The following is a 25836-nucleotide window of genomic DNA, read 5'->3' on the forward strand; positions in this document are numbered from 1 at the left end:
GACAAAGTCCACCAGGTCGGTTATCATTTAGTTTGAAACCGAACCGCGTACAGTTTCCCCGGCCCGACCCGACCCATATTCTATCTCCCTCACAATTTATTACACAAATATTTTTTTCGTTCTTCCATTTTCTCCATTTTTTTTTCCCATTAAGATCTATATAATTCCTTCGTATCACACAATCTTTTCATCTTCCGTTCAGATTATTATATTAACCTTTTCGCTCTCACAATCTCTCTTCTTCTTCTTCACACCCCTCAACGGTTTCGCCACAGGTACTTTTTCCCCCTTTTATGCTTTTGTAACTCATTTTAGGGTTTCGCTTTTTCATCAATCGGTAACAATCGATTCAATCACCGACTCTACACTGATTATTAGTTCCGTTGAGTTTGTGTTTATGGATTCTCACTCGATTTTCAACCTGTATCTGTAGTTTTGATTTTTTTGTGCTTCGATTATATTTTTTATTTTGTTTGCGATTCTGCTAGGTTATTATTTTTTTTTTAAGATTTATGCATAAAATAGTGGAAATGCTTTTTTTTTTCTATGAAAACAAGAAATTTTCTGGTGCTAAAATATAGTTTTATATTTGTACTTGCAAATATAGTTTTTAGAGTTTTCAGTATAATTTCTATCACTGTTTTAGGTTGTGTGGGTGTTAAGATTCATAGGATTTAGTGTGTTAATTAGGATTAGTGAATATTTAGTTACAAGCTAGTTAGTGGAGTTTGAAGTTAGTTACACAATAGATTAGTCCAATAAGTCCTATAAATATGGACTGGTATGTACACATTTTATATCTTTTGATCAAAATGTTTCTCTGATAATCTTTTCTCAATAAAAGCCTTATGGCTCTTTTTCGTTCTAATTCTCCGAATTCTCATAAACTCAACATGGTATCATCGCCTCGGTTGCGATCTCCGAGATATCCTTCTTTTTCCGCTGCCGTATCGGAGAAATCTTCTACCGCCGTATCGGAGAAATCTTCTCCCTTTCAGCACTAAGAAATTTTTACCGTTCTTTTTGATCCTCTGTCGTTTCTAATGACATACTCCATTGTTTGTCATCTATGGAAGATATCAAAGGCTGAAAAGAAGTTTTCGCCATTACCGCCACTTCGGCAACCACCGCAAGATTCTACGGTTCTCTCAACCGAAGCGGTTTCTTTCAATTTTGGTAGTTTTAATTCAGAAATTGTTCCGATCATGTCAACCAAATCTGTTATACCAGCAATTGAAGGTTGTAATATCAAGATTGGTGAAATCTCATGTGTTTTGAACGATCATGTTTCTGCATCATCAGTATTGTATGGGAAAGTTCCTGTTTCTGCATCATCAATAGTGTCTGCAAATGATTCTTCTGATTCTTTCGATTTCGCATTTGAATCCAATACGAAGTCAACAGAGGTTGTTACGGAAGATCAAGAACCACAGAGTTTTCGAGTTGCTTCCGCTGTTTTCAGTTTCGTCATCGCAAATCAATTCCGCGGTGATAATTTCTCCAAGGTTCTAACCAATCTTTTCATGAAGTTTGTTAACATTTTCAGAATTGTAATTTCAGCACCGCCTTGGTTTGCCGGAGGTGATGGTTATTCTCCATTGATTTTCGATCCCGGCGGTGTTGCCATACCTCTCTTCATCGCGACAGTTCCTGGTTCGATAAATTTGATTGAGAATACGTTTCTTGCTATTTTCGTGTTTGGAATTGATTTTTCAGAATTGCATTTACAGAAGAACCTTTTCAGAATCAAGTTTGAAGAAAACGCATTTCAAAAGCACGTTTGTAACAAGCTATTTTGGTTGAAATCGCGTTTGCAGAATTTCCTTTTAGAATCGCGTTTGAAGAAGGCGCATTTGAGAATCATTCTTTGACGCTTTGATTATGTGCAAAATCGTTTTTGGAGAATTATTTTCTGTTCCTGGATTCACATGCGTTTCGTTTTTGTGGAGAATCACAGATGCGTGTTTTAGAAAGTTGTTCTGGAAAAACTGTTTTGCAAAAGTGCTTTTTGGAAAAGCTGTTTTGGAAAAGTGCGTTTTGGCTAAGTTCTTTTTGGTTCAGACGAGTTTTATCCTGCTTGCATAATCACGTTTTGAGAAGCTATTTGCAGTTTTTAGAATTGGTGTTATCGTTCTGTGTTCTTTCGCAGCCTTCTGCATTCCTCAGTTTCTCAGGAAGGTGCTGCTTGCTGAACTTCTCATTTGGTCTTGGGCCTCTTCAGTCTGCTGGATTCTACCTTGGGCATCTTTTCATTTCATATCAGCTTATTTGTTTTTACTAGTTCACACTCCCTTTTTCCCTTAGTCCTTGTAGTATGCAAATTTCAATTGTACTTTCATTGTATTCCAAACTCAAATTGGTGAATTTCTCCATTTTGAGTTTGAGGGAGGCTGTTAAGATTCATAGGATTTAGTGTGTTAATTAGGATTAGTGAATATTTAGTTACAAGTTAGTTAGTGGAGTTTGAAGTTAGTTACACAATAGGTTAGTCCAATAAGTCCTATAAATATGGACTGGTATGTACACATTTTATATCTTTTGATCAAAATGTTTCTCTGATAATCTTTTCTCAATAAAAGCCTTATGGCTCTTTTTCGTTCTAATTCTCCGAATTCTCATAAACTCAACAGTGGGTATGAAGATTTATTATTATATGAGAAATATAAGTAGATGTTTTACTTTAATTTTCTGTTGTATTGTATGATATCATCTTGTGCTTGTACACGTTCAAATTCAAATGCTGGCATGTTGTTTTGATTTTTCAGATTTTTTTTAGTTTGAGTTTTTGTTATGATATTCTTGGCTAAGATGATGTTTTGGTTTTTTTCAGGTTTTGAGTTTGGATTAAGGGAAGCATTGGTTCAAATATGAGCACTCGGACAAGCAGGGTGCCTGTTGGTATCAGAACTAACCGGCGGAGGAAGGCGGCTATTGATCTTGACCTTAACCGAGTACCGGCTGGTGAGAATCCGGCTGCCGAGCATTCGAATGCTCAGAATCCGATTGCTGAGAATCCATCTGGTGAGAATCGTGTGCAGGGGAGACGTTCATCTCAGTTGGGGCCTCAAGAAGTTGAAGTTCAAGCTAACCAGCAACAGGAAGTAGAAGTTCAAGCTAACCAGCTACAGCTAGTTGCACAACCTGAACCTACTTTGATTGATGTGGAAGCAATTGATGACGATGATGTTGTTTTATCTTCCCCGAGGGCTTTTGCTGAGGTTTGTCTCCCTTTTTCTATATTCCTTGTTTCTATTGTCTTTTGGGTGTTACTAGATTTCTTTGTTGTAAATTGATCTCATTTTTTGTCTTTTTCATCTTAGGCCAAAAACAATTCTCGAAGAAATCGCGGGAGGACTGTAGTTGATGTGGATTTAGGTAACATGAAACTCCTTTATTCTCACAAGCAAACATCGTGTTTTTTAAGATGACAATTATTGTCAGATAGTTTTAATTTTATAGCCTGTACATTTATCTCAGCCAAGTTAATCAAAGGAAATAATAGAACTCAAGTGGCATATATCCTAAAAGTTTGTTTGTAGCCCATTATTTGTTTTTGTTTCCCTATAGTTATGTAAGGGTTAGGAAGTGTACTATTCCTGCTAGCTATGGAATTAAGTATGTTTTTCCCAGTGCTTGCATTTATATTTTTCAGTATCGCTTCCCCTAACTTTCCCCAATCCATTTCTATGCTGATTAGGTTAGAATGCCTTGTACTGAAGTTGTTGTATCCCTTCACATGATTTTTGTTGTGTAATAAAATAGTTTGTATCTTTTTGCTGATATAGCCTGTCAGTCATGTTTTTTGCAGAAGAGCAGATTAGGTTAAGCAACAATAATCGCAACAAACGCAGACGAGAATCTCCAAAACGATCAATTTTCAACTGTGATCTTTATATAAATTTGGACGCCAGCAGCAGCTCTACGGTAAAATTTCTTTGGGACATGTCATGCTGCTTTATGTTCAGTGCTTTTTCAGCCTTCATTGTCTGAATAAATTAGCTGTCAGATCTGTACTAATTAACTTTCAACGTGTGACAAATAGTTAGCTGTTGAATTAGTAATAGTTAGTTTTCAACCTTGTGGCATAGAATTTGGTACTGCTTTATGATTTGTTGTGGCATAGAATTTGGTACTACTTTTTTATGATTTGTTTCTAGCAATGATCTTTAGGCAATTGTTTACAGTACCCTTTTGTTTATTTGTTATAGTTGATCTAGAATTGCATTTAGTTTAATAAACAGATCCTTATAACATATTGTCTAAATTTAGACCACTTATTGCACAATTATATATATTTAGTTCTCAAGACTATGTTTTTCTGCGGTTCTTTTGGGGACCCGAGGAGTTAGTCAATTTCAGCTGTAGGATGGAAAATTCCTTCTGTGGGGACAGGCTGCCACTGAGTAAAAGGAGGGATGGCATGAATATTTTAAAATCAGAGATAGTAGATTTACGGTGTTTGTAATTGAAATTTTTTTACTTGCAAGTTACGCTTGCTATCGCTGCTTGCTTTTGCAGATGATGTGTTGTTAGAGCTGTTCATTACATCAAACATGACTCTACCTTTTATAGAGCCGTTACCAATACTTTTTCGATGTACTAATTTTTTTTCCTGCTTTTTTAAAATCTGTTTAGTACTGCACTGCTTTAAATCACGTTATTTTCAATATATAAGTTTTGCCTCATCCTTGGTAAAAAAAAAAAAGTGTTGCTTCATCCTTAGTGATTTGTTTTAGTTTTTATAATACATTTCTTTATCGTCTATTGTTATTTAATCACCTCCTCCAACAAACAAAAACTTATATAAATGCCATGAAGGTTTACTGGAGTTCTAATTTTTGACTTGATTTGGATGTCCCTTCTGTAGATGGAAAGTGTCAAAAAGCCACCTGAGCCTCCAAAGGAACCTGTCTTCACCTGTCCTATATGCATGGGCCCTATGGTTGAAGAAATGTCAACAAGGTGTGGTCATATTTTTTGCAAGTCTTGTATCAAGGCTGCTATAAGTGCTCAGGCAAAATGTCCCACCTGTAGAAAAAAGATTACTGTGAAAGAGCTTATAAGGGTGTTTCTGCCAACAACTGCTTGAGGTATGGCCAAAATCGCCGATGATTATTGACATTGGTTGATATCTTGTCACAGATGAAGTTAGTAGTTGGTCTAGAAAGTGAACACGTCACTTATATCATTGATTTTTTTTTTATTCAAACTTTATTTGAAAATTTCTTTTTATTACTTCCAGAAAATGGTATATATAAGAATAGGTGCCTGTGCATATATCACAAAAAATGCATAAATACTTGTGCGTGCAGAAATTAGAGAGGTATGGGGAGGAAATGATATATGTTGAGACAGTAAAAAGAATAGGTGCTTGGAGATATCAGTGGATATCGTCAATATTATTGATGATATATTATTGATGATATACTCGTGTCTGCGTATAGTTTGCTGCCAAATGAAAAACTGCTACTTCAATCAAAAAAAACTTGAGCTCTCTTTAGCTTGTTTTTGCATATAGCTCTCCTTTTTATCTTTTGAGGTGTCCTCAAGCAAGATTTTAGTGTAAGTTAGAAAAGCTTCCACTGATAAAAAGATGTTTCACTGGAATCTAAAACAAACTGACTTGTGAAATTATGATTTTTATTTTTACTCAGTGAAACAATGTTTATCTTATGATTTTATCACTTGTTGTATTTTATATTTCTATACGAAATATCATGTCATACCCTACTGTATAACTCATACCTGTGTCTGTACGGCTAACAGCTTTGTTTTTACACTTCGATTAGGTAGATGTATCTTTTTCTTTTTTGTTTCGCTGTATTGGGCTCATGCAATAAACCCAATTCTTTCCTAATTGTTTAATTAGAAGGCCATCATTTTTTTGTCCGTCAATCTGTCACTGTAATTGTAAATTATCCGTAGTTCCTTATGTTGTTTGGTTGCCTTTTTGCCTTACAACAGGGTTTCAATGCAAGCTGAGCCAATGGTTATGGGGATTGGAAGAAAGTTGTAGTTTCAGAGATTACTGGGTGGTTTTGTTGTTTTAAGTAGCTATTTATCTTTGTTTAATTTATCATTTATCATTCACATATATGGAGATCTTTGGTGGATACAATTCCTTGCTCAGTTTTTTTTTGAGCTTTCATGTTCTGAAATCTGAACCATTCGTCTATCTTTTTTTTGGTGGATAATACACTGCTAGAAAAGCCAGTTGTGATCTAATATCGATTCCAGGGATTTATGTATGTATATTAAATCCTCGAGTTTGTTGGTAGGATTCCTTTGATGCAGCATTTTGCCAGTATGAATTGCTATCTGCTTTAGTTTTCAGCTTACTTTCCTACGTTGTTTGCTACTCGATGGTCAAAATTCGAAAATAAATTGATAGTTTTTACTCACAACATTTTAACAAAAATACAAATACTAGTATTGTTTTTTTAATGCTTGTGCCGTTTTTTTTAAAAGAAGTATAATGATTGTAATTTGTTTGACATGTTCTTTTAACTTGTACATAAATTTCTATTGAAAACACTAAAACAAACGTGGCATAAAGTAGTGTTTAGTTGTTCTGTATATAAATCTTGCGCGCTTCTCTCCAAAATGAGGGTTTCGTTGATGTTATGAGAGACGTCCTCCTTCTAAAGGAGGTTCTTTGATTTCTAAGATTTCTATCTAAAAGCTTTAGTGGTAGTAACGAGTATTATATGGTCCAACTATTTTACTTGTGGTTTTGTTATTGATCCGTGAGAATGGTTGGGGGATTTAATTTGGACAACTGAAAGGTTGCCTCGATTTGATTGGAGTCGAGGATTTGCTTTCCCTTTTAATGACACCTTGGTCCTTAACAAAGTTCTCAAGTACCCTACGACATTTTGTGGGCCATGGTTAAAGGGTTAAAGGGACAATTATGATTGTTCGATGAATCATCGTTCAATTTCTTTGATTCAATGTCCCTTTTCAAATATAAATAAATAGGAGTAGTCACTCAATTTCTATCCTTACCCCATATCTAATCACCATCTTCAAATATGAAATGTTCTTTGAGGTTTCAAAAGTTTTTGCCTTCGTCTCTATGGTAGCTCTCTGATCCTCTTATGTAGATTTCATCTTTCTCCACCGATTAGTATTCATCCTACCCCGATTTATGGTGAGATTTAGTATGGGAAAGAGAAGTAGTTTCCCATGATGGGAAAGTTGATCTTAGCCATTTGATTAAATAAAGTGTATACTCTTATCATGTTCTCTCAACACTGAATTTTTCACACTATCTTCCCCAACAATATTCTCTCCTCCAACCACAACCTGCAACTCTTCTCCATACAAAAACATTTCAAGTTTCACTAAACATTTCTCCTCCAAGCAAATCCAGCAACTTTAATTTTTAATTTGTTATTATGCGTGCCCCATCCTGTAATATTTAACAGTTCTTTAATGCTTGTATTGTGAGAAAACACACACGTAACTAGAAATTCTTTAATATTTAACAGCTTTTCTTCAATGATTCACAAGAGAATTGGTAAAGAGAAACACAAACTGAAAATAGAAAACACTACATACGTGAGTTGAACAAATGGTTATGGGTTTAAAAAAGATTGGGGTTTCAAGGAATGATTAATTCAGTTTGGGTTAACAAGCTGTTGTTGTTGGTGTTTTATGAGTCTGTGATGTTCATGGTGATGATGGCTGCGTGTGAACAGAGAGGATGGAAGCAAATGCTTTTGTGTGGTGGTGATGGGTGAGTGGAGAAGACATGGAAAGAGAGGGGTCGGAAGATTATTTTGATTCCAGATCTAGAAGTGAATAGAGTATAGGTAGACCATGATAAGATTAATACACCTTTTTAATCTAATGGTAAAAATCCAACTTTCCCATGATGGGAAAAACTTCACTTCCCCAGGCTAAATTCCACCCCGATTTATCCATGTTCACCCTATCATGTTTACCATCTTTCTTTTGGTTTTGTTTTCATGGAGGTTTTTTTTGTAATCTTTAGACAAGATTGTACAACCGTTTGATACAGTCGCTATCATTGGTCTTGTCCCATAGTACACTATATGTAGAGGCGGCATGCTCCTATCGATAAGGGCCATGCCGGTGTTTGGTGGCGGTGGTTTCTTGTTTCCACTATAGTGGTTTTATCCTTCTTATTTATGTGAGTTTTTTTTCTTAAAAAAAAAACACAATGGTGGAAAGATGAGTTGTGGGAATTTGTTTATGATTCACACTTCCACCTTTAAACAAGAATTTGCGATGATGGGAAAGTCGTTCCCCCCAACACAGGGCTTGTCCTCCTGACGATAAGGGAGCCAGAGTCCCATGCCCCTGAACAACACTTCATGCATTATGACCCAATGCCTCATAAATAGTGATGGTAGTCCTCAATTATTTGGACGCGGTGCTCTTGCAATCACACCCGAACTACTTGGCGATACACTTTCCAAGTTGTATTCCGATATTGGAAAACTATAGCAAACCATCATGGTCTTCTTTAAATCTTTCGATTGTTATAAAGTTCACATAACTTCAAAGATGGCAAAAATCAATCTCCTTTAAGCATAGAAGAAGAGCTTTTAAGCATTTAATATTCTCCCTTGAAAACATCAAGCGTAAGTACTACACCATCTTTCTGAAGATCCACGAATCCCATAAAAAACTATGTGTCGTGACTACTAGAGTGGACAGGAATGACAAATGTAAGATTGGAACCAACTTTGTCTCATTATCACATACAACATGTTATAAACATTGTCATTGTTGACTAAAAGAACAATGTGATTGTAACATTTGAATTGCATGCAAATACACTCAAGTGTGTTTGTTTCAAGGTGTATAATGTTAATTTTGAAAGTGTTGGATTGAGAATGTATCATTCTCATGTTTCTTTAGTTTTGAAAAATTGTTGAGATATATTTTATTCTCACAGATATTATTTACATATTTCTCCACTTGTTATTATTCTCATAGAAATAAAGCTCAATTAACTATAACATCTTCCTCCCTTCACATTTATTAAATATTCTTAGAAAATAAAAACTCTTTTCCTGGTAGTGAAAAAAAAAAAAAAACGAAAAAGTAAAAAATGGGCTGGACCGGTAGTAGACAGGCCCAAGTTTAGACATATAAAATCGGACTCCAACTAGGGTTTTTCTTCGGAGAGTTTTCGTCACCGCACAGACACAGAGCATTAGCACCAGCAGCAATGGTGCGTATACTCTATCTCAATTCAGATCTTCGTTTATCTCCATTTCTTCACCGTACTTATCAATTTTTGTCTCTAATTAACGTTTATCTTCATCGTGTTTGATTTCTTAGGCTCCCAAAAAAGGTGTTAAAGCTCCAGTTGCAGCTTCAAAGAAGAAACCTGTAAGTAACCGCGTCAATTCCAATCTCATTTACGACTTTCGATTCATTTTTTGTATTGTTTTGAAAGTGAATTTGTATTTGTTTTCAAATTTGCAGGAGAAGGTTACCAACCCGCTGTTTGAGAAGCGTCCAAAGCAATTTGGAATTGGAGGTGCATTGCCACCGAAGAGGGATTTGACCAGATTCGTGAAGTGGCCGAAGAACGTTCAGGTGCAGAGGAAGAAGAGGATTTTGAAGCAGAGGTTGAAGGTTCCACCAGCTTTGAACCAGTTCACTAAAACCCTCGACAAAAATCTAGGTCAGAAATAAATTATTGTAATGTTTGTATCTGATTTTGATTGCTATTAGAGTTATTTATGTGTTATTTGCAATTTTTGTAATATGTTAATTGTGGTAAATTGTAAAATTAATATAGGATTTCGGCCTTGGATAAAAAGCTTCTCTACAGCTAATAGCATAAGTGCTTATTTGTATAAGCTATTTCTATAGCAAAAGATAAAATAAAGTTCAATTATTTTTGTATAACCATATAAGTTGCAAGCTATCTTGGTGCTCTCAATGAAATAAGTTGAAAACAAAATTAAGCAGGGTTTTGGCCATTTGAAGCTTATTGCATAAGTGGTTATTATGATTATCAGCTATTTGTATAAACTAAAGTTAAGTTGTTTTTGTATAAGCTATTAGCTGTTTTGATAACTTCTCCCATTTAAGCTTTTGAAATAACTTATCAATGCTCATGAAATTAGCTTGATAACTTTGCATGTGCTGCATAAATGCTGGTAATTCTATGATTTCATTGCTTTGGTTTCTTTCTACTGGTTTCTTCCTATGAAATGGTAGATTGATATGCTGAGTATGCTGTTACTTTGACAGTTTTTGTTATCTCAAACGTTATTTTACTGCCATACACGTTGTAGCTTAAAGCACTGCTAAGCATTTTACTTGTTTGTTTTGACGTTAAACAATTATTCGTTATGGTTATATTAGAGTCTGGAGGCATTACTTTATTAGTTTGGTTCCCTGATATAACAATATACTGATTCTTTGTTCATTTTTGTTGCTTTATATTTAATGTGATTTTTTATCATCTTTGATTGTCGTACCTCTGCAGCCACAAGCTTGTTCAAGATACTTCTGAAGTACAGGCCTGAGGACAAGGCTGAGAAGAAGGAGAGGCTTTTGAAAAGGGCTCAGGCAGAGGCTGAGGGCAAAACAGTTGAAACTAAGAAGCCTATTAATGTGAAGTATGGCCTCAATCATGTTACCTACCTCATCGAGCAGGTTGTCTTTCTGTCATGTTACTCCAAGATTGCTGATTTTTCCTTCTAATTTGTTATTTTACTGTGATATTGATGAATGACTGATTAAGCTTTATTTTCTTTACAGAATAAAGCCCAGCTTGTCGTGATTGCTCATGATGTCGACCCCATTGAATTAGTTGTCTGGCTTCCGGCCTTGTGCAGGAAGATGGAAATCCCATACTGTATTGTTAAGGGCAAGGCCCGCCTAGGAAGTGTAAGTTTGTTGTGATTTGAATACCTATATATGATTTATGACTGAATTGAATTCAGGTAATGACTAATTTAATCTCTCTACACTTAAACAGGTTGTCCATAAGAAAACTGCTGCTGTTTTGTGCTTGACCACTGTTAAAAATGAAGACAAAATGGAGTTCAGCAGGGTCCTAGAGGCGATTAAGGTGGCATATAATTTTATTTCCATTTTTGTTCTCTACTATTTATATACTCTTGCCATTTAAACTGAGATGTTTTATGTTGGTTTTATTTCAGGCAAATTTCAATGACAAGTATGAGGAGTACAGGAAGAAGTGGGGTGGTGGAATCATGGGTTCCAAATCCCAAGCCAAGACCAAGGCAAAGGAAAGGCTTATTGCCAAGGAGGCTGCCCAGAGAATGACCTAGGAGTTGTGTTATATTCTGTTGTTTCGTTATGCCAATTTTGTTATTTACTCAAATTGAAGTTTTTTTGTAGTCTGGATTTCCTAATTATCACCACAAAAACGTTTGTTATTTACAATAGCCGGAGTATTATTTTTTCTTCAAGTTATCCTGGATTCATCATAAACAATATTACCTCTGGCGACAGAATTTTGGTACAATCATATGATCAAATGTTTTTATTAAAATCAAATAGTCATAGATCTAACGTCTCATTTCAATCAATCCAATCACACTTGCCCATACTGGGTAAGTATCATTTGCATTTGTTACATTGTGGTATATGGTTATGTCAGTTGAAGCTAGGAAACTGAAGAAAAAAGTTTGTTATCATTCTACTCCCTCCGGTCCTTATTATAAGAAAAAGTTGACTTTTTAGGTTCATTGTGTAAGTGATGTATCTAGTCTATATTTATAACAAGATACATTAATTATTCTATGAACCAAAAAAGTCAACTGTTTCTTATAATAAGGACCGGAGGGAGTATATTAGAACATCAAAAGCGCTAAAGTGAGAATATTCAAACCAGAGTTTTACCTTTCAAATATTTAGTACGTGTATTGTGATGTTTAGTTAGTAAGATGCTGAGGTTTAATAGCTGTTCAAGAAGAAATCTTAATATTAGATTTAGAAGAATGGGAGATCCGAGAAGTTACAAGTGAAGTTGGGAACAATATTACCCATCAGTGAACTTTGTAAGAGGAGATATGACATTCCTTTGTTGTCTGTAAAGGTCAACTCTGATCACGCTGTTACTATTAGTGCGTCTGGCAAACACGTCAACATTATACACCGAGCAAGATGTAACTTCTGTGTAGGCAGGCAAACATGCATGATCTAACTCGTTCAACCAAAGTTCAAAATTCATTTTACTTTTGCGTTGTTTTCTTCACGCAAAGAAGTTTAATGCATTTCGTTTATAACAATGTGGCAATTAGTTTAAATGGAGCCACCTTAATTTGTTAAAAATTATGGGTAACCTCATTTACTTGTCTTCTAATAATGAGAGTTAACAAATTAATAGCTATACAACCGAATTCATTGATAATAGCACCGAAATTTGATACATTATTTATTTGCTTAAGAGTCTAATGGAGTCCAATTCAAAATCCATTTTGTGCAAGGGTAAGTCGTTCAGCCGGTTTAGAGCAATTAAAAGCCTTTATCTGTATCCCAGCTCAAGTAATTACATGTTGAGAGTAAAAGTCTAATAAATTCAATAACTATTCCTTTAAAAAAATTAAAATTATACATGTCAACTACATGAATCAAATTTTACTACAATGTTTTATTATAAACCATATTTCAACACAACTCAATAGTCTATATGTCTTTCTTAATAGTTTCTCTAGTTTTATAGATGTTTTTCATGTCTCTCCATTTACTCATTACTACAGAATCTATTCTATTTTTCACCATATTTTCTATCGTAGTGCATCCCCAACTCTCTTTTTAATGAGGTCATTTCTAATCGTATCTCATGTAGTCGTGCCACATATCCAACACAAAATCCTCATCTTCGATACACTTATTTATTCTTGTGTTGGTTATTCACTGTCCAACATTCTATTTCATACAACATCGTCGATCTTACTATTATTCGATAAAATTTCCCCTTCAATTTGAACACTAAATTCATATCACATAAAACACTTGAGACTCTTCTTCATTTCAACCACCAAACTTATGCAAATATTTTCTGAAAAAAGTTCTATCCACTGTTTTCTTTTAATTTACTTCCTTCTATTATTGGCGCGCTTATATAAAGCTGCTTTACATACTTTCCCGCTACGGCTTACACAGACTCGCTCAGCATTTCAAAGTTTCTTTTGTGAAAATTCCAGAGAATTGCTTCTGAATCCGATCGAGCATTCTCAGAAACCCCAAAAGCGCTTGAAAACTGATGGCATTTCTGAAACTGATCGAGCTTCCAAGCACTTGAAAAACTGCGAAATATGCCTTGAAAGGATATCTAAATTGCACAACGGTATAATCATTGTTAATGTATGCAACTTAGCTATAATATAATAGGTTCACAAATCTCTCGCTCCATTGATATGTAGGTTCCACGCATTTGATTTTCAATGCTCTTAATACCACTCCTTTTCATTATGTTAAGGCTGTGACTAAACACGAGAGAGTTCACAAATTTCAGTTTTTACAAGCATAAAACGCCATTGATTATCCCTAGTTCAACTAGAGAGAATATACTTAAGTAAGATGGTTTGAAATCCTTGAGATTGAACATGAAATTTATTAAACCTAGTTCATGATATCACATAAAAATGAAGTACATTCTACTTAAAATCTCTTAATACTTAAAATGTTTTTGTTGAGAATTTTTTATGAATTTTGTGTTTAATTAAAACTGATGGATTTTTTTTAAGCCGGAGTTAGGTTCAAATATGTTTATGATTATAATTACTAGCGGAAAGAAGGGCACTATCATGCCCGTCTGTCCGCTCTTTCTACTGCGCTAACGCATGTGATTATTTTATTATGTTTGTTTGTATAATTTTGATTAAATTTTTTAAATTTTTAAATATTAATGGAAATTATTGATATATTGATTTATAAACAAAATATTGTCAAGTTATATAACAATTATTGCTCTTTAACATTAATTTTTGCTCACATTTGACTAATATTTCTTTAAAGGATTTAAAGTCCAATCTTTAACATAATATTTTGCTCACGTTTTTTACTAATATTTTTTTTCAGAGGATTTAAAATCCAATTTTTAACATTATTTTTTTCTCATGTTTGTTACTAATCTTTTTTTTTTTTTTGCTCACGTTTGTTGCTAATCTTTTATTAGAGGATTTAAAGTCTAATATTTAACATGTTTGTTACTAATATTTTTTTAGAGGATTTAAAGTCCAATCTTTAAAAATATTTTTTGCTCACGTTTGTTACTAATTTTTTTTAAAGGATTTATAGTCCATTTAATATAGTGCTAACAAATCTTTTTCTAAAAGATTTCGAATCATAATATTTTGCTCAAGTTTGTTACTAATATTTTTATCAGAGGATTTAAAGTCCAATCTTTAACATTATTTTTTGCTTAGTTTGTTACTAATTTTTTTTTCCTCACGTTTGTTACTAATCTTTTATTAGAGGATTTAAAGTCTAATCTTTAACATTATTTTTTGCTCATGTTTGTTACTAATCTTTTTTTTTTCGAGGATTTAAAATCCAATCTTTAACAACATTTTTTGTTCACGTTTGTTACTAATTTTTTTTAGAGGATTTATAGTCCTATCCTCATCGGCTATTATTTTTGTTTAAAAAAAATTAAAAAAAACTCATAGACTTGTGAGAAATAAAGCAGAAAAAAACATAAACTTTGGATTATTTTTTTTCATAAGTGATTATTGTTCAACTTTGATTTTCTCAAATTCTGATTTATCCATTCATCTAACAAAAAAAATAAAAACAAAGCTTGAATTGTAATGTTGGCGGAAAGTAAATTACTCGAAGGATAAAACAGAAAGATATTCAATTCATGAAGTGAACCTTAAAGATATTTCATTCAAGGGTGCTTCAGAAGTATTAATCAAGTTCGTGAGCCTTGTAACTTTCTAATTTTTTAGAGGTGATGAGATGTGATCAGAGGGTATTATGATGAATTCTGGATCGATTTGAATTCATGAGAAGAGACATAAAGAATGCAAATATAATTTTTAAACTTTTTGTGAGTTTCATCTGTTGTTAACGGTGGTAAAAGAAAGTTAACGATGACGATTAGTGACATTGATTATTATTAATTCACGTGTTAGTTTATAATTGGCTATTTGTATTTAAAATTAAGGTTATTTTTGGAAAGAAAATTCCAACCCAAAAGTGTGCTGAAAGGGGTAGTTTTCTTTATATATAGTATAGATAAAAACAGGATAAAAGACCAAAGTGAAAACGTAAATTAAGGCGGAAAATCATAATTGAATAATATTACAAGGAAAATTGAAAAGTATTAATTATGTATTCTTGATACTAATTTTTTTTTTTACTCCACTGGTTCAAGTTATTTTTTTTTTTTTTTTGTAACACTAGTTCAAGTAATTTATCATGTTAAAAGTAAAGGTCTTATAAATTTAATAACTTTTTTTTTAAGAATATAAATTTAATAACTATTCCTTTAAAAATTAATAATAACTATGTATGGATCAAATTACACTATAATATTCTATCATAAACTATATTTCGATTGAACTCATGAATCTCTAGATCTTTTTTAATATTCTTTTTTTTATAGTTTTTCTAGATCTTCATCTATTTTAATGATCCGACTATCCTCCATTTTATTTATTTTTCTTACTACATGATCTAAGTCTTTTATTTGCATGCCCAAACCACCAAACTCTAATTTCTACTATCTTTTATACTGATAACCCAACTTTCTCAAATGTTGGCGTTTCTAATTTTGTTTTCCTTACTACATGTGTTGGATCTTTATCCATACAACATCCTTGGTCTTACAATTGTTGGATAAATATTTCACTTTAACTTAAACACTACTTTCAAGTTTCATATCACATAAAATCCTCGATGTTCTCCTCCATATCAACCATCCAACTTGATAATTTAAATTTCGTTAGACAAAATTCCAGTAATACCGTTTTTGCACTAAATTTAATTTGATTCATCATCAAAGGAAACATGCTCTCATTCATTTTTTAACTAAAAAATAAGTAATTTAATTAGACAATTTAATCACACAGCTGTCAACTGTCAAGTAACTAATTTTCACAGCTGTCACGTATCCTCTAACAGAAACAGTTATAAGTTACTACAAGTAATACTTATATATTGCTCCTTTACATACATTCCCGCTACACATACATTCTCCCTCACCATTTCAAACTTTGTTTTGTGAATAACAGAAAAGAAAAGAAAAGAAACGAAAATGGCTTCTTCATCTTCCAAACCCAATCATGCTTCCAAGGACTTGAAAACCGAAGGCTCCTCCACCCTCTCCGCTGCAGACAAATCGAAGAGAAACCGCGAAATCTGCCGCGAAAGGCTTCCCAAACTCAATGACAGTATGTATGATATTGATACTTAGCTATAATATAACAGGTTCTTCGTTTCTAATCATTTTTTCTTTATCAGATTCTTTAGCTACGGGTCGCATTAAACTACCTGATATGCTTGTGGAACAATCTTGGTTGGAAGCTTTACCTGATGAGTTTCAGAAACCTTACGCCCCTGCTCTTTGCATGTTCGTCGGAAATGAGTATTTTGCTTTCAAAGATTCTGTGTATCCTCCTCCGCATTTGATTTTCGATGCTTTTAACACTACTCCTTTTCATTCTGTTAAGGCTGTGATCCTTGGACAGGTTTGTGGATTTCTGTTTGAATTTCAGTTTTCATTCTCTTTTTTTTTTACTTCACTGATTTTGATTTTGGTTTTTCTAGGAACCTTATTCTGGACCTGGTCAAGCAATGGGGCTATCATTCGCGGTTCCTCAGGCTCGGGGAGTCAGATTTCCATCCATTTTGAAGAATCTACTTAAGGAGCTTAAGAAAGATATTGGTTGTAAGCTTCCATCTCATAGCAATCTTGAAAAATGGGCTCTGCAGGTAACCATTGATTATTTTGATTTTATAGAAATGTTAGAAATTGGTTAATTTGATATTGTGATTATTCTTTAAAGAATCTTGTCCAAACATTTCATTCTTAAAATATTTATTTTATGCAAAAAGAGTGATTTCTTTGAATGGCCTCTCAATTTTTTGTAAACAAGAATCCATAACAAAATATACTAAAATGTCGAATTTCAGATTTGTGAACGCATTGTGGACATGATTTTACAAAATAACCATAGAAACAGCGGTGACCAATATGTATTTTAAGATTGTAGATGACATGTTTTTATTGAACCGTCACTTAGGCTTCTTATGAAGTTAGGAAATCGTCTGTTCTAAACACAGGGGGTTTCTTCTGTTATTCACTAATTTGTGACTTTAAATAGTAGATTTTCTTTTTCAAAAATATTCTCTGACCACAACTTTAACTTAATTTCAGGGCGTTCTCTTGCTGAATGCTGTTCTCACAGGTTAGATATTTTACATTTTTGTGAACTTCTAATCAAGAGTGTTGGTGACTTAAAGGTCATGATATGTTTGTGCATGGTGATATAGTATGAAAATTACCCTTACTATGTTTGGTGTATTATGTTTGTATAGTATTTTGTAACTAGCTTTCAATTCAGGTAGGATAAATGAAAATAATGCAAATGCACATGCAAACATAGGCTGGGAACAATTTACGAATGCTGTTATCAAGACGATCTCAGAGAAAAAGGAAGGAGTTGTGTTTCTGCTGTGGGGAGAGTATGCTCAGGAGAAAATTCGGTACTGCCATTAGTTGATTCTATAAATTTGGCGTAATTGTTTATTTTAGCGGAATGGGCGACAAGCAAGTTATTCTTCTTACTTTGGGTGTCTTATATGCAGCTTAATTGATCAAACCAAGCATCATATTCTGAAAGCTGAACATCCTTCTAGAGCTACTGTGAAAGGAGGTTTCTTTGGCTGCAAGTAAGTTAGTTTTTGCATTATTTTTATTGTGTTAATATAACAGTGTTGTAAAGTATGTTTGAACTTTCTGCTTAATGTATATATAAAATAGGCATTCATGACGAGGCTTAAGTTTGTCTGAAAATAAGGGCACATGAGATAGTTGTTAAGAAGAAATACTAAATTAAAAAAAATGTGCACAGCAGTGATATATATGAACCTTCTTTCTGCATTTATCTAAGCTTTTTTTGTCCCAAGATAATTCTTGTTGTAGCCTGAAAGGTTCAAAATCTAGAAGTTGGGTCTGCTTGGTTGAGTAAGTAAAAATATGTTGACTTGATATAACTAGTTCATGTGATATGGTTTTGTCAAAAAAAAAAAAAAAAAGTTCATGTGATATGAAAAATGAGAGAAGAAAAAAACTGTGATATAATCTCTACAACATTCAAAATTTACATTTTGTTTCAAAGAATACCAAAAGCAAAGACGGTGGTAGCCTTGCCCTTTGGTCAAAGATGTCACTGCATCTCTTTATAATACTGTTCCACTAGTATATTGAATTCTAATATCTTGCTTAGCTTTAAGAAGTTGAAACTTAGATCTTATACATTATAAGATCTAAATGTATATTCACCTGATCAGTTTTAATTTTATCAATCTAAGCAGTTTTTCATTCTTACTCTTTGTTGTGTTTGTTTGATTTTCTCTGAACAGGCACTTCTCTAAAACTAACCAACTTCTGGAGCAAAATGGGATTGGTCCCATAGATTGGAAATTTTAATTTTCATGTAGAGTTCAAGTGCTTTTTTGAGCCTGTTTTCCTTGATGTATAAATGGTTCTATCGATAATTAGGCCCTGAAGTGTGTTCTTATTTCTAAATTTCACAGTAGCGACCAATACTATATACTATTAGCAATTTGGCATAACACTGTTCTCGGATTCTGAATTGATTTCGTCTATTATCCATGTGCTGTCTTCATAATATTAACAAACATTTTACTTTTGGTGAAGATTATGAAATGGTATTACGAATGTGCTGTCTTCAACAAACTGTATATTGTATATATGATATATTCTTGAAATGTAAGCAATGTCGTTTCTTAAACAAACAACATAGTTTTTAAAACTCAACATAGTAACAATAAGAGAAGGGATCCATAGACTCTAGAAAAAATTCTTGAGTTACTCCAAATCTCTACAATAAGTTTTGTTTTAATCTAATGGTCTTAATTAGTTACAAATTAATCTTTCTAGTTGTTTGGATCAAGATCTCCCTGTTCCTTGGCGCCTAAGAAATAGGTGGATGAATTGCAAGACTACTCTCAGAAGTACTGAGTGTCACTGTACCCATATACACAGAGAAGGAAATGTTGGTGTGGATGCTTTAGCTAATAATGGCCAAAGCGCAATGATATTAGCTAATAATGTTGTTGGAGATGATTCTACAGATTCACCACTCACTAAAATGCGGGGTGCACGGCAAAACTCTTCAAGACACATTAATTAGACTTTTGGAGTAGGAAGGAGCCATTTAGATCCTTGAATCATTCCAAGCGTAATGAAAGGTTTAACCTCTGCTTCACTTAGTTGCTTTCCGACACTTGCACGTCCTTTGGGATCTGACTTTGGTCCTGTGTTCTTATATTCTCCAAAGTATGAAGTTCTGTGGATAACATAATGTATTAATGTTAAAAATATATTTAACCTAAAATGATATATATATATATATACACTAACATATTACTAATGGATGAATCTACATGTTAATTATATATCATAAAAATGCAGAACTGCAAAGTTGAATTAAGGAATTTACTTGTCAAATTCAGGGTGCATGGTGTTATCCCACCCTTTGGGATGAACAACATTACTCATAGTTGAGTAAGCAAAGATAATTTTAGGATAAGTCATCCATGCTCTAGCTAAGAAAGTAGTACTTCCAGTTCCAGTAACATCACAATGCACAAATGAGTATAAATCATTATCTGATGCACTTTTTCTTGCCTGTGCTACTATCACTGTTGGCCCAGCGTCACCAAGCGCTCTCAATTCACTTTTCTGCATCATCATATATTTTTTAATTAATTATATCAAACTTCATATATTTTTCTGCATTGCAATTCTTGAATTCCGGATAATAGCGGCTAATGCATGATTGCTCGGAGACATGCTAATAGTATGTTGTTTACTTACAAAATATAGTGACGTCCCACTTCCAAAAATGAAATCCACAGTGCCTTGAATTAAGCAATCTTTAAAAAAATGATTATGTCTGTCATCACAAATTGTGTCCTGGAACCCTAAAAACTTGCAATTATAAAATGCTGCTTTGTCACCAGAAATTCTCAATGCAACTGCTTGACCACCTGCGCTCTTTCCATCTGGTCTTGGTGCAGAATTCTGTACCAGCAAATTCATATAAAATTTATATACTAAATTCATATTATTCTTTTCTTACAAACACAAATGTATTTCATCAAATACAATTTGGATTAAAATATATAGCAAGAAAGTATACAAACCGATATGAGGATGTTAGCAGCTACAAAATAATCTGATTCAACAATCAATGTAGCACTGTCAACCGTGCCATATTGTTTTGCAGTTCCACCAAATGTTAAATTTGGCATATTTGCTGGTGTCCCATACAATGTAACAAAAGGTTTTGTCCTTTCAATTTTGATTTTCTCGTTATAATTTCCACCACCAATGCTCACAATTACACGAATGGTGTTCCCGGTAGGTATGCTATTAATCGCATCAGTGATGGTTTTGAAATCACCACTACCATCTTGCATTACTTTAATAACTTTAGCATCAGCCTCGGCAGTCACTAATGCAGGGTCAAGGGTACTTTTTCTTTGTTCTAATGGACCAACATTGGTATTAAACCATGAATCTAATTGAGTTTTTTCAGCAGGAATTGGAATTGTGTCATCTGATAATACACCTTTGACCGTAAATAATGCTGCTACTATGATAGCAATATTAATAGCATAGGTTCTTGTTTTTGAGACCATTTTTCTTGTTTCTGAAAGTTTTTATTTACTTGTGTGAATATGTGTAATTGGTGCTGGAATTTATATGATATTTCTGAGACTTAATTTGGGGATTATTCAATTTGATTCAATCATTTTTGTGTGATGAGAGCTAAAATTAAACATGGGGTTTATAGGTCATTGGTTACAAGTTCATTGGTTCAAAAAATAGAGTATTTTTCAGTTTATTATTACGTAGTTAAGTATTGTGGTTTCTTTGTCACAAAAAAAAAAATAGATTATGGTTGCTAACCATACAAATGTCTAAATTAAAATCTATTAGAGTTTCTACACCAGAAAATTGTAAAGTTTGGGATAGTGAGTGATTCTAGGCCTTGAATCTTGAGAGGAAATTTAGTGTAAGATTTTTGTTTTTTGTTTTTTTTTGTTTTAATGATTTTGAATTGAATCTAAGTTTTTTTTTTTTTAGGGAAAATTGAATCTAAGTTAAAAAAACACATATTTTTTAACCCAGTTAGGTTGGTCTGATGATATTGGGTTGGAATCTAGGCTAATTTAACTTCCTGAAAAAAGAAAAACACATCTTTCTTTTTTCTTCGCGAAGGATAAGATCACATCTTATAAAATATGAAAATTCTATATAAAATAAAAAAATGCACTAGATCCTATATGGTTTTAAATTTTGCCTATACATCACAATATGTTTTTTTGAACAAATATACATTCACAATTTTTAACATTTTTTTTGACGAAATTCACAATTTTTAACATTATTATTATATAACATACTCTCAAAAAATATTATTATTATTATATCTAAAATATTATACTGAAATATATCATAAATAATTTTTGTAGGTTTGAATTCAAATAAAAAAATAGAAAAAAAATTAGCAATATAAAGGTTATTTGTAAGCACGATCATACTTATAAAAATATAGTATCATGACAATATTTTGATAAAAAGTATATCCAATAAATTTAATAAATAATTTTTTAAGTATAATTGATGACAAAGCATATTACGTTATTCTTAGCATGCTTTTTAGTCATTTTCAGTAGGTTTTAGAATAGAGGAGTATTAAATCAATTGCTTATGATTTCGGGACATTTGTAATATTTTCTATATTTGAGTTTGTAATTTTATTCTTCCGGAAACATAGAAATTTTAGGATGTTTTGTTGTAATTCACGAAGAAATCATGCATACCGACAAAGCAAGACATCTGAAGATTTGTAAAGTCCTTGGAAAGATGAAGAATGAAGGTTCAAGAGGCCTCAGGAGATGTTACCGAGGGAGGAATTATGTTCCCAAGTTCCAATAAATCTTACATAGAAGCAAACACCCAAAAAGGCGAAGAAACATGCATTTTTACCACCTGACGCAGTCACATGCGCCCAGGCGCACAGAATGGGGCGCCAGGCGCCCAGGAATTTGCACTGGGGCGCCTGTCGCATGAAAGTAGGCACCTGTCGCATGAACCCTCACTCACATGCGCCTAGTGCATGGTTCTAGGTGCCTGGTGTCTGTTCCTTGCGGCCCAAGACGCTGTTTTGTGAATTTTTGGTGCAAAACACCCGCGATGTTTGCCTAAGTTCAGGTGGAAACTCTCCCTACAAATACCGCATTCCTCATTCACAATTTCTCATTCAGAACGAAGTGGTTCAAGAGGAAGGCAAGCACTAGGAGCTTCAAAGGAGGAGTCTTTCTCCTCACTCAAGGTTTTTCTAGGTTATGTTTTACTTCTTTTGAAATTTGTTTTTAGTTACCATATGTAACTAAATCCTTTTAGGCTAGGGTTCTAAGATGAACCTCTATTTTTTGTTGTTGGATAATTATTTAGTTAAAAGTCTTTTATTGAGTTATTTTATGTTTGCTATTTAGTTTTAGTGTAGTGCGTAAGATTTGTCTCCTCTGAAGCATAACCCTGATTTAGGCACTTAGGTAGTGACAAGGCCTAATATTGATATTTATATTTGTCTAATCAGGAAGTAATTAATTAGTAATTAGCGAAACAAACTGAAAGCGAGCATACCCTGATATATAGTAAGTACTTGGGGAGGTGACATACCTAATATTGATGAACATCTGCTGAAATCAGGTAGTAACTAGTTAGTAATTTAGAAAACAAGTGACTTCATGACTTAAATCAGCGCAGTAACTCCATTCTTCTTGCACCTTGGTATGGTAGACACTGATAGGGCTTCCCGTTTGTAGAACTACCAAGAAGAAGAGTGTGCTATGTACTTCTAAGATTCATAGATGAGGGAACCTTTTGGAACAATGGAAGTTATACCTTTGGAAATTTAAGAACCCTAATTTAAGTTTATGTTTCAATTACCCCTAAGCGAGTAATATCTCCACGAACCATCACGAGGATCAGGAAGTGCAACTTGATAGGCGGAGGGATAGACCAAATCTATGAGAGAGAAGACCCCGCACGTAAGGACCACCGTGCGACCAGCAGGTGCAACTTGACAGATGATTAGGTTATTACGTCCCAACGAACTCATCACTTAAATAGTCTACTTAGAATAATTGAACTTGACTTGACCGTTATTTAATTCCAACAAATAAATAGAGGGGATTAAAAAATCATAACCGCCGCTAACATTCTGCAATCAAATAGGTAAACAGAGTATATTGCAAAGCTCTAAACCCTTATCTCTTTATTTATTTTATTATTTCCAAATAAAAAACCTGAATTGTTTAGACGAAACAACAATCCATGTGAATACGATACTCTACTTATCACTCTATTACTTGATAAACAATTTGGTACACTTGCCCAATTTAACCATCAATAATATATAGAACAAATTTAGATATAATACTAAATTATAAATCTGAAATATCATCTTAAAAAATATATATTAAAATTAGGGTTGTTCGTTGTGCGTCTTGGATTGGTTTTGAGACAAACACTCATCCAAAGCAAAGATATTTTTTTGTTTTTTATGAATGAATTTAGCATTTGGTTTTCACCAATAGTCACTCAATGAAACAAAATTCTAAAATAGCCTCTGGTTGTGCATTCCATTAGTCAAAGTAGTTTATGACGTTAAAATAATTTATCAATGTTGACAATAACTCTTTTTTATAGGGACTAATATGACAGTAAATAAGTATTTATAGAGATTGATATGCCAGTAAGTAAGTATATTAGGGGATTGATATAACAGTATTAACAAATTATTTTAAAGTTAAAGACTACTTTGACTAACAAGTACACAATCAAAACTATTTTTGAATTTTGATACATTGAGAGACTATTATGACCAATCGATAACATTCAACAACATTAATGACTATTTTCCTCGTATATAATAGAAATAAATTAGGTGAACAGTAAATATGTTATTTGTAGGGTACACCTTATTAAAAATTTGAATGTATAAAATGTTGAACCAAAATGGGTTATGTACACGCCTATGAAGTTTTGATGATAACAAACTATAAAAGAACAATTGGATATATGCTAATATGCGTTCAAGTATGCAAGACCAAAGAATTAAATACTAATTCTTAAATCAAGTTAGGTTCTGAACATTAAGACTCTGACCGCATATGGAAGCATTTGAAGCAAAATAGAAGCTTATAAAACTTGGAACAAGATCTGAAGAAAGGTCAACACCCTGATAAGGAGAATTTTCAGAAGCATCTGAAGTATTGAAGACTCTGAAGGTGACGTCAGAATCTGAAGACTTTGAACCAGTTTGTCGTCTTATGAAGGAATGTCACTATTAGACTCAGAGTAGTACATTTTATCTTCTATTGACCACGTAGAAACAAACAAAGAAATTCAAGGACAAAAAGAATGTAACATATCATTATATTAGAAGCAAAGGAATTTCTAATGACTACTCAACGACATTATCCATTTGAGGAAAATATTCAACGTCTCTGATCAAGCTTCTTAAGGACTGATTTGATGCGTTGACACTTCTTTAAGAATGGCTCTCAGATTTTCTCTTGTATAAGGACTTGGGTAGTTAAAGAAATACATCAAGACTTCTGTCATTTTACAAGTGCCCTTACTCTGTCAATTTATATAGTGAACACACACTTAGCTAAATTCTTACAAACTTTTATATCTTAGAATTTCTTAAGTATCAGAAGTCATCTGAACTTAAACCTATGATTATATATCAAGTGTAAATTAACAATTTTTTTATTTAATTAAACTATGATAGTATAAGTCTCTTTCTTGTGTGATTGAGCAAATGAGGTTTCTTACTTGTGTGTTTGAGCAAATTGTAATATGTGAGATTATAAAGAAAATCCCTTGGAAGTGCAAGGGGACTGAACTACTCTTGGTTTGTGTCGTCACTTGGTTTGTAATATGTGAGATTATAATTTACTTGTGTCGTCACTTTCTCTATTTTCTATGTGTTTAATTAATTTTCACTGCATAACTCTGTTTTCAGACTCTGATGAGAACTATGGTTCTGATCAGACTCTGAACTGTTTTTTATAGACACTTAGAAAAGTTTTTCAAAAAGCCAACACAATTCAACCTCATTCTTGTGTTTTTCTCACCTTGAGTTGGCATCAGAGAATTGGTATGTTGCTTTACACTTAACCGCGTGACATATAAAAGATCTTGAGAAAAAACATGCCTGCTTCAGGTAACAATAACAACGATGTGGCTTATGATTACAACAATACAAATTTCACCTTTGATAAAAATTCATATTCTGCCAGACCTCCATCTTTCAATGGAGATGCTGCACAATTATCTTGGTGGAAAAGTAAAATGTACAGTCACATCATTGGTGTTGATGTTGAGCTTTGGGACATCATTGAGAATGGTGTCAGTTTCCTTATAGATCCAGAGGGAATGGTGGTCGATTGAAAGAGTCTATCTAAGGCTTAGAGAAAGACTTACGAAAAGCCTCACAGAGTTCGTGGAATTTTGGTTGAAGCTATGCTTTTTGAGCCTGTTTTCCTTGATGTATAAATGGTTAAGTCGATAGTTTGGCCCTGAAGTGT

The 25836-nt window shown here is 33.3% G+C and overlaps 5 protein-coding genes across 10 annotated transcripts; 4 read left to right on the forward strand and 1 right to left on the reverse strand.

Moving 5' to 3' along the window:
• Positions 1 to 119: 119 nt before the first annotated feature.
• LOC146931346 (RING/U-box superfamily protein) lies at positions 120 to 6293 on the forward strand. Of its 4 annotated transcripts, none has more exons than XM_085702835.1 (7): positions 120 to 275; positions 2831 to 3074; positions 3105 to 3218; positions 3321 to 3375; positions 3794 to 3924; positions 4868 to 5090; positions 5965 to 6293. In XM_085702835.1, the coding sequence occupies exons 2-6, from the start codon at positions 2868 to 2870 to the stop codon at positions 5087 to 5089; spliced, it is 729 nt and encodes a 242-aa protein (XP_085558961.1). In that variant the 5' UTR covers positions 120 to 275; positions 2831 to 2867; the 3' UTR covers position 5090; positions 5965 to 6293. The 4 variants fall into 4 exon arrangements, with proteins under 4 accessions (XP_085558961.1, XP_085558962.1, XP_085558959.1 ...); XM_085702836.1 differs by having other exon boundaries at positions 3809 to 3924; XM_085702833.1 differs by having other exon boundaries at positions 2831 to 3218.
• LOC146931347 (uncharacterized) lies at positions 190 to 2600 on the forward strand. 3 transcript variants are annotated; one of them, XR_015006670.1, is made up of 2 exons: positions 190 to 2030; positions 2150 to 2600. XR_015006670.1 is itself a non-coding variant. In XM_085702830.1 (2 exons), exons 1-2 carry the CDS (start codon positions 1044 to 1046, stop codon positions 2302 to 2304), a joined length of 765 nt encoding a protein of 254 aa, XP_085558956.1. In that variant the 5' UTR covers positions 190 to 1043; the 3' UTR covers positions 2305 to 2600. The 3 variants fall into 3 exon arrangements, 2 of the variants coding, with proteins under 2 accessions (XP_085558956.1, XP_085558957.1); XM_085702830.1 differs by having other exon boundaries at positions 190 to 1653; XM_085702831.1 differs by having other exon boundaries at positions 190 to 1505.
• A 2861-nt stretch (positions 6294 to 9154) lies between the features above and the next one.
• Positions 9155 to 11429, forward strand: LOC146931348 (large ribosomal subunit protein eL8y). The gene is made up of 7 exons (XM_085702832.1): positions 9155 to 9205; positions 9316 to 9366; positions 9463 to 9664; positions 10478 to 10647; positions 10753 to 10881; positions 10973 to 11065; positions 11157 to 11429. Exons 1-7 carry the CDS (start codon positions 9203 to 9205, stop codon positions 11286 to 11288), a joined length of 780 nt encoding a protein of 259 aa, XP_085558958.1. The 5' UTR covers positions 9155 to 9202; the 3' UTR covers positions 11289 to 11429.
• Positions 11430 to 16228: 4799 nt separating this feature from the next.
• LOC146931349 (uracil-DNA glycosylase, mitochondrial-like) lies at positions 16229 to 18625 on the forward strand. The gene is made up of 7 exons (XM_085707655.1): positions 16229 to 16364; positions 16435 to 16661; positions 16741 to 16905; positions 17351 to 17381; positions 17538 to 17679; positions 17782 to 17865; positions 18559 to 18625. Exons 1-7 carry the CDS (start codon positions 16229 to 16231, stop codon positions 18623 to 18625), a joined length of 852 nt encoding a protein of 283 aa, XP_085563781.1.
• A 261-nt stretch (positions 18626 to 18886) lies between these two features.
• LOC146931350 (pectinesterase PPME1-like) lies at positions 18887 to 20900 on the reverse strand. The gene is made up of 4 exons (XM_085702838.1): positions 20368 to 20900; positions 20039 to 20245; positions 19662 to 19903; positions 18887 to 19508 (listed from the first exon to the last, which is right to left on the reverse strand). The coding sequence occupies exons 1-4, from the start codon at positions 20863 to 20865 to the stop codon at positions 19349 to 19351; spliced, it is 1107 nt and encodes a 368-aa protein (XP_085558964.1). The 5' UTR covers positions 20866 to 20900; the 3' UTR covers positions 18887 to 19348.
• Positions 20901 to 25836: the final 4936 nt, after the last annotated feature.

The sequence above is a fragment of the Medicago sativa genome, chromosome 4 (genome assembly GCF_051527215.1).
Source record: "Medicago sativa cultivar Bolivia chromosome 4, Bolivia_mono, whole genome shotgun sequence".
In the NCBI taxonomy this organism is placed as follows: Eukaryota; Viridiplantae; Streptophyta; class Magnoliopsida; order Fabales; family Fabaceae; genus Medicago; species Medicago sativa.

What these genes read in the sequence shown, in the direction of transcription:
- LOC146931347 (XM_085702830.1), top strand. Translation starts at nt 1,044, where the DNA reads ATGACATACTCCATTGTTTGTCATCTATGGAAGATATCAAAGGCTGAA. An exon ending in CTTCATCGCGACAGTTCCTG is followed by an intron (nt 1,654 to 2,149) that starts GTTCGATAAATT and finishes GTTCTTTCGCAG; the next exon opens with CCTTCTGCATTCCTCAGTTT.
- LOC146931346 (XM_085702833.1), top strand. Translation starts at nt 2,868, where the DNA reads ATGAGCACTCGGACAAGCAGGGTGCCTGTTGGTATCAGAACTAACCGG. An exon ending in TGTAGTTGATGTGGATTTAG is followed by an intron (nt 3,376 to 3,793) that starts GTAACATGAAAC and finishes ATAGCCTGTCAG; the next exon opens with TCATGTTTTTTGCAGAAGAG. An exon ending in ACGCCAGCAGCAGCTCTACG is followed by an intron (nt 3,925 to 4,867) that starts GTAAAATTTCTT and finishes TCCCTTCTGTAG; the next exon opens with ATGGAAAGTGTCAAAAAGCC.
- LOC146931348 (XM_085702832.1), top strand. An exon ending in CAGCTTCAAAGAAGAAACCT is followed by an intron (nt 9,367 to 9,462) that starts GTAAGTAACCGC and finishes TCAAATTTGCAG; the next exon opens with GAGAAGGTTACCAACCCGCT. An exon ending in AACCCTCGACAAAAATCTAG is followed by an intron (nt 9,665 to 10,477) that starts GTCAGAAATAAA and finishes GTACCTCTGCAG; the next exon opens with CCACAAGCTTGTTCAAGATA.
- LOC146931349 (XM_085707655.1), top strand. Translation starts at nt 16,229, where the DNA reads ATGGCTTCTTCATCTTCCAAACCCAATCATGCTTCCAAGGACTTGAAA. An exon ending in TTGAAAAATGGGCTCTGCAG is followed by an intron (nt 16,906 to 17,350) that starts GTAACCATTGAT and finishes ACTTAATTTCAG; the next exon opens with GGCGTTCTCTTGCTGAATGC. An exon ending in GGAGGTTTCTTTGGCTGCAA is followed by an intron (nt 17,866 to 18,558) that starts GTAAGTTAGTTT and finishes TTCTCTGAACAG; the next exon opens with GCACTTCTCTAAAACTAACC.
- LOC146931350 (XM_085702838.1), bottom strand. Translation starts at nt 20,865, where the DNA reads ATGGTCTCAAAAACAAGAACCTATGCTATTAATATTGCTATCATAGTA. An exon ending in CTGCTAACATCCTCATATCG is followed by an intron (nt 20,246 to 20,367) that starts GTTTGTATACTT and finishes TTGCTGGTACAG; the next exon opens with AATTCTGCACCAAGACCAGA. An exon ending in GTGGGACGTCACTATATTTT is followed by an intron (nt 19,904 to 20,038) that starts GTAAGTAAACAA and finishes ATGATGATGCAG; the next exon opens with AAAAGTGAATTGAGAGCGCT.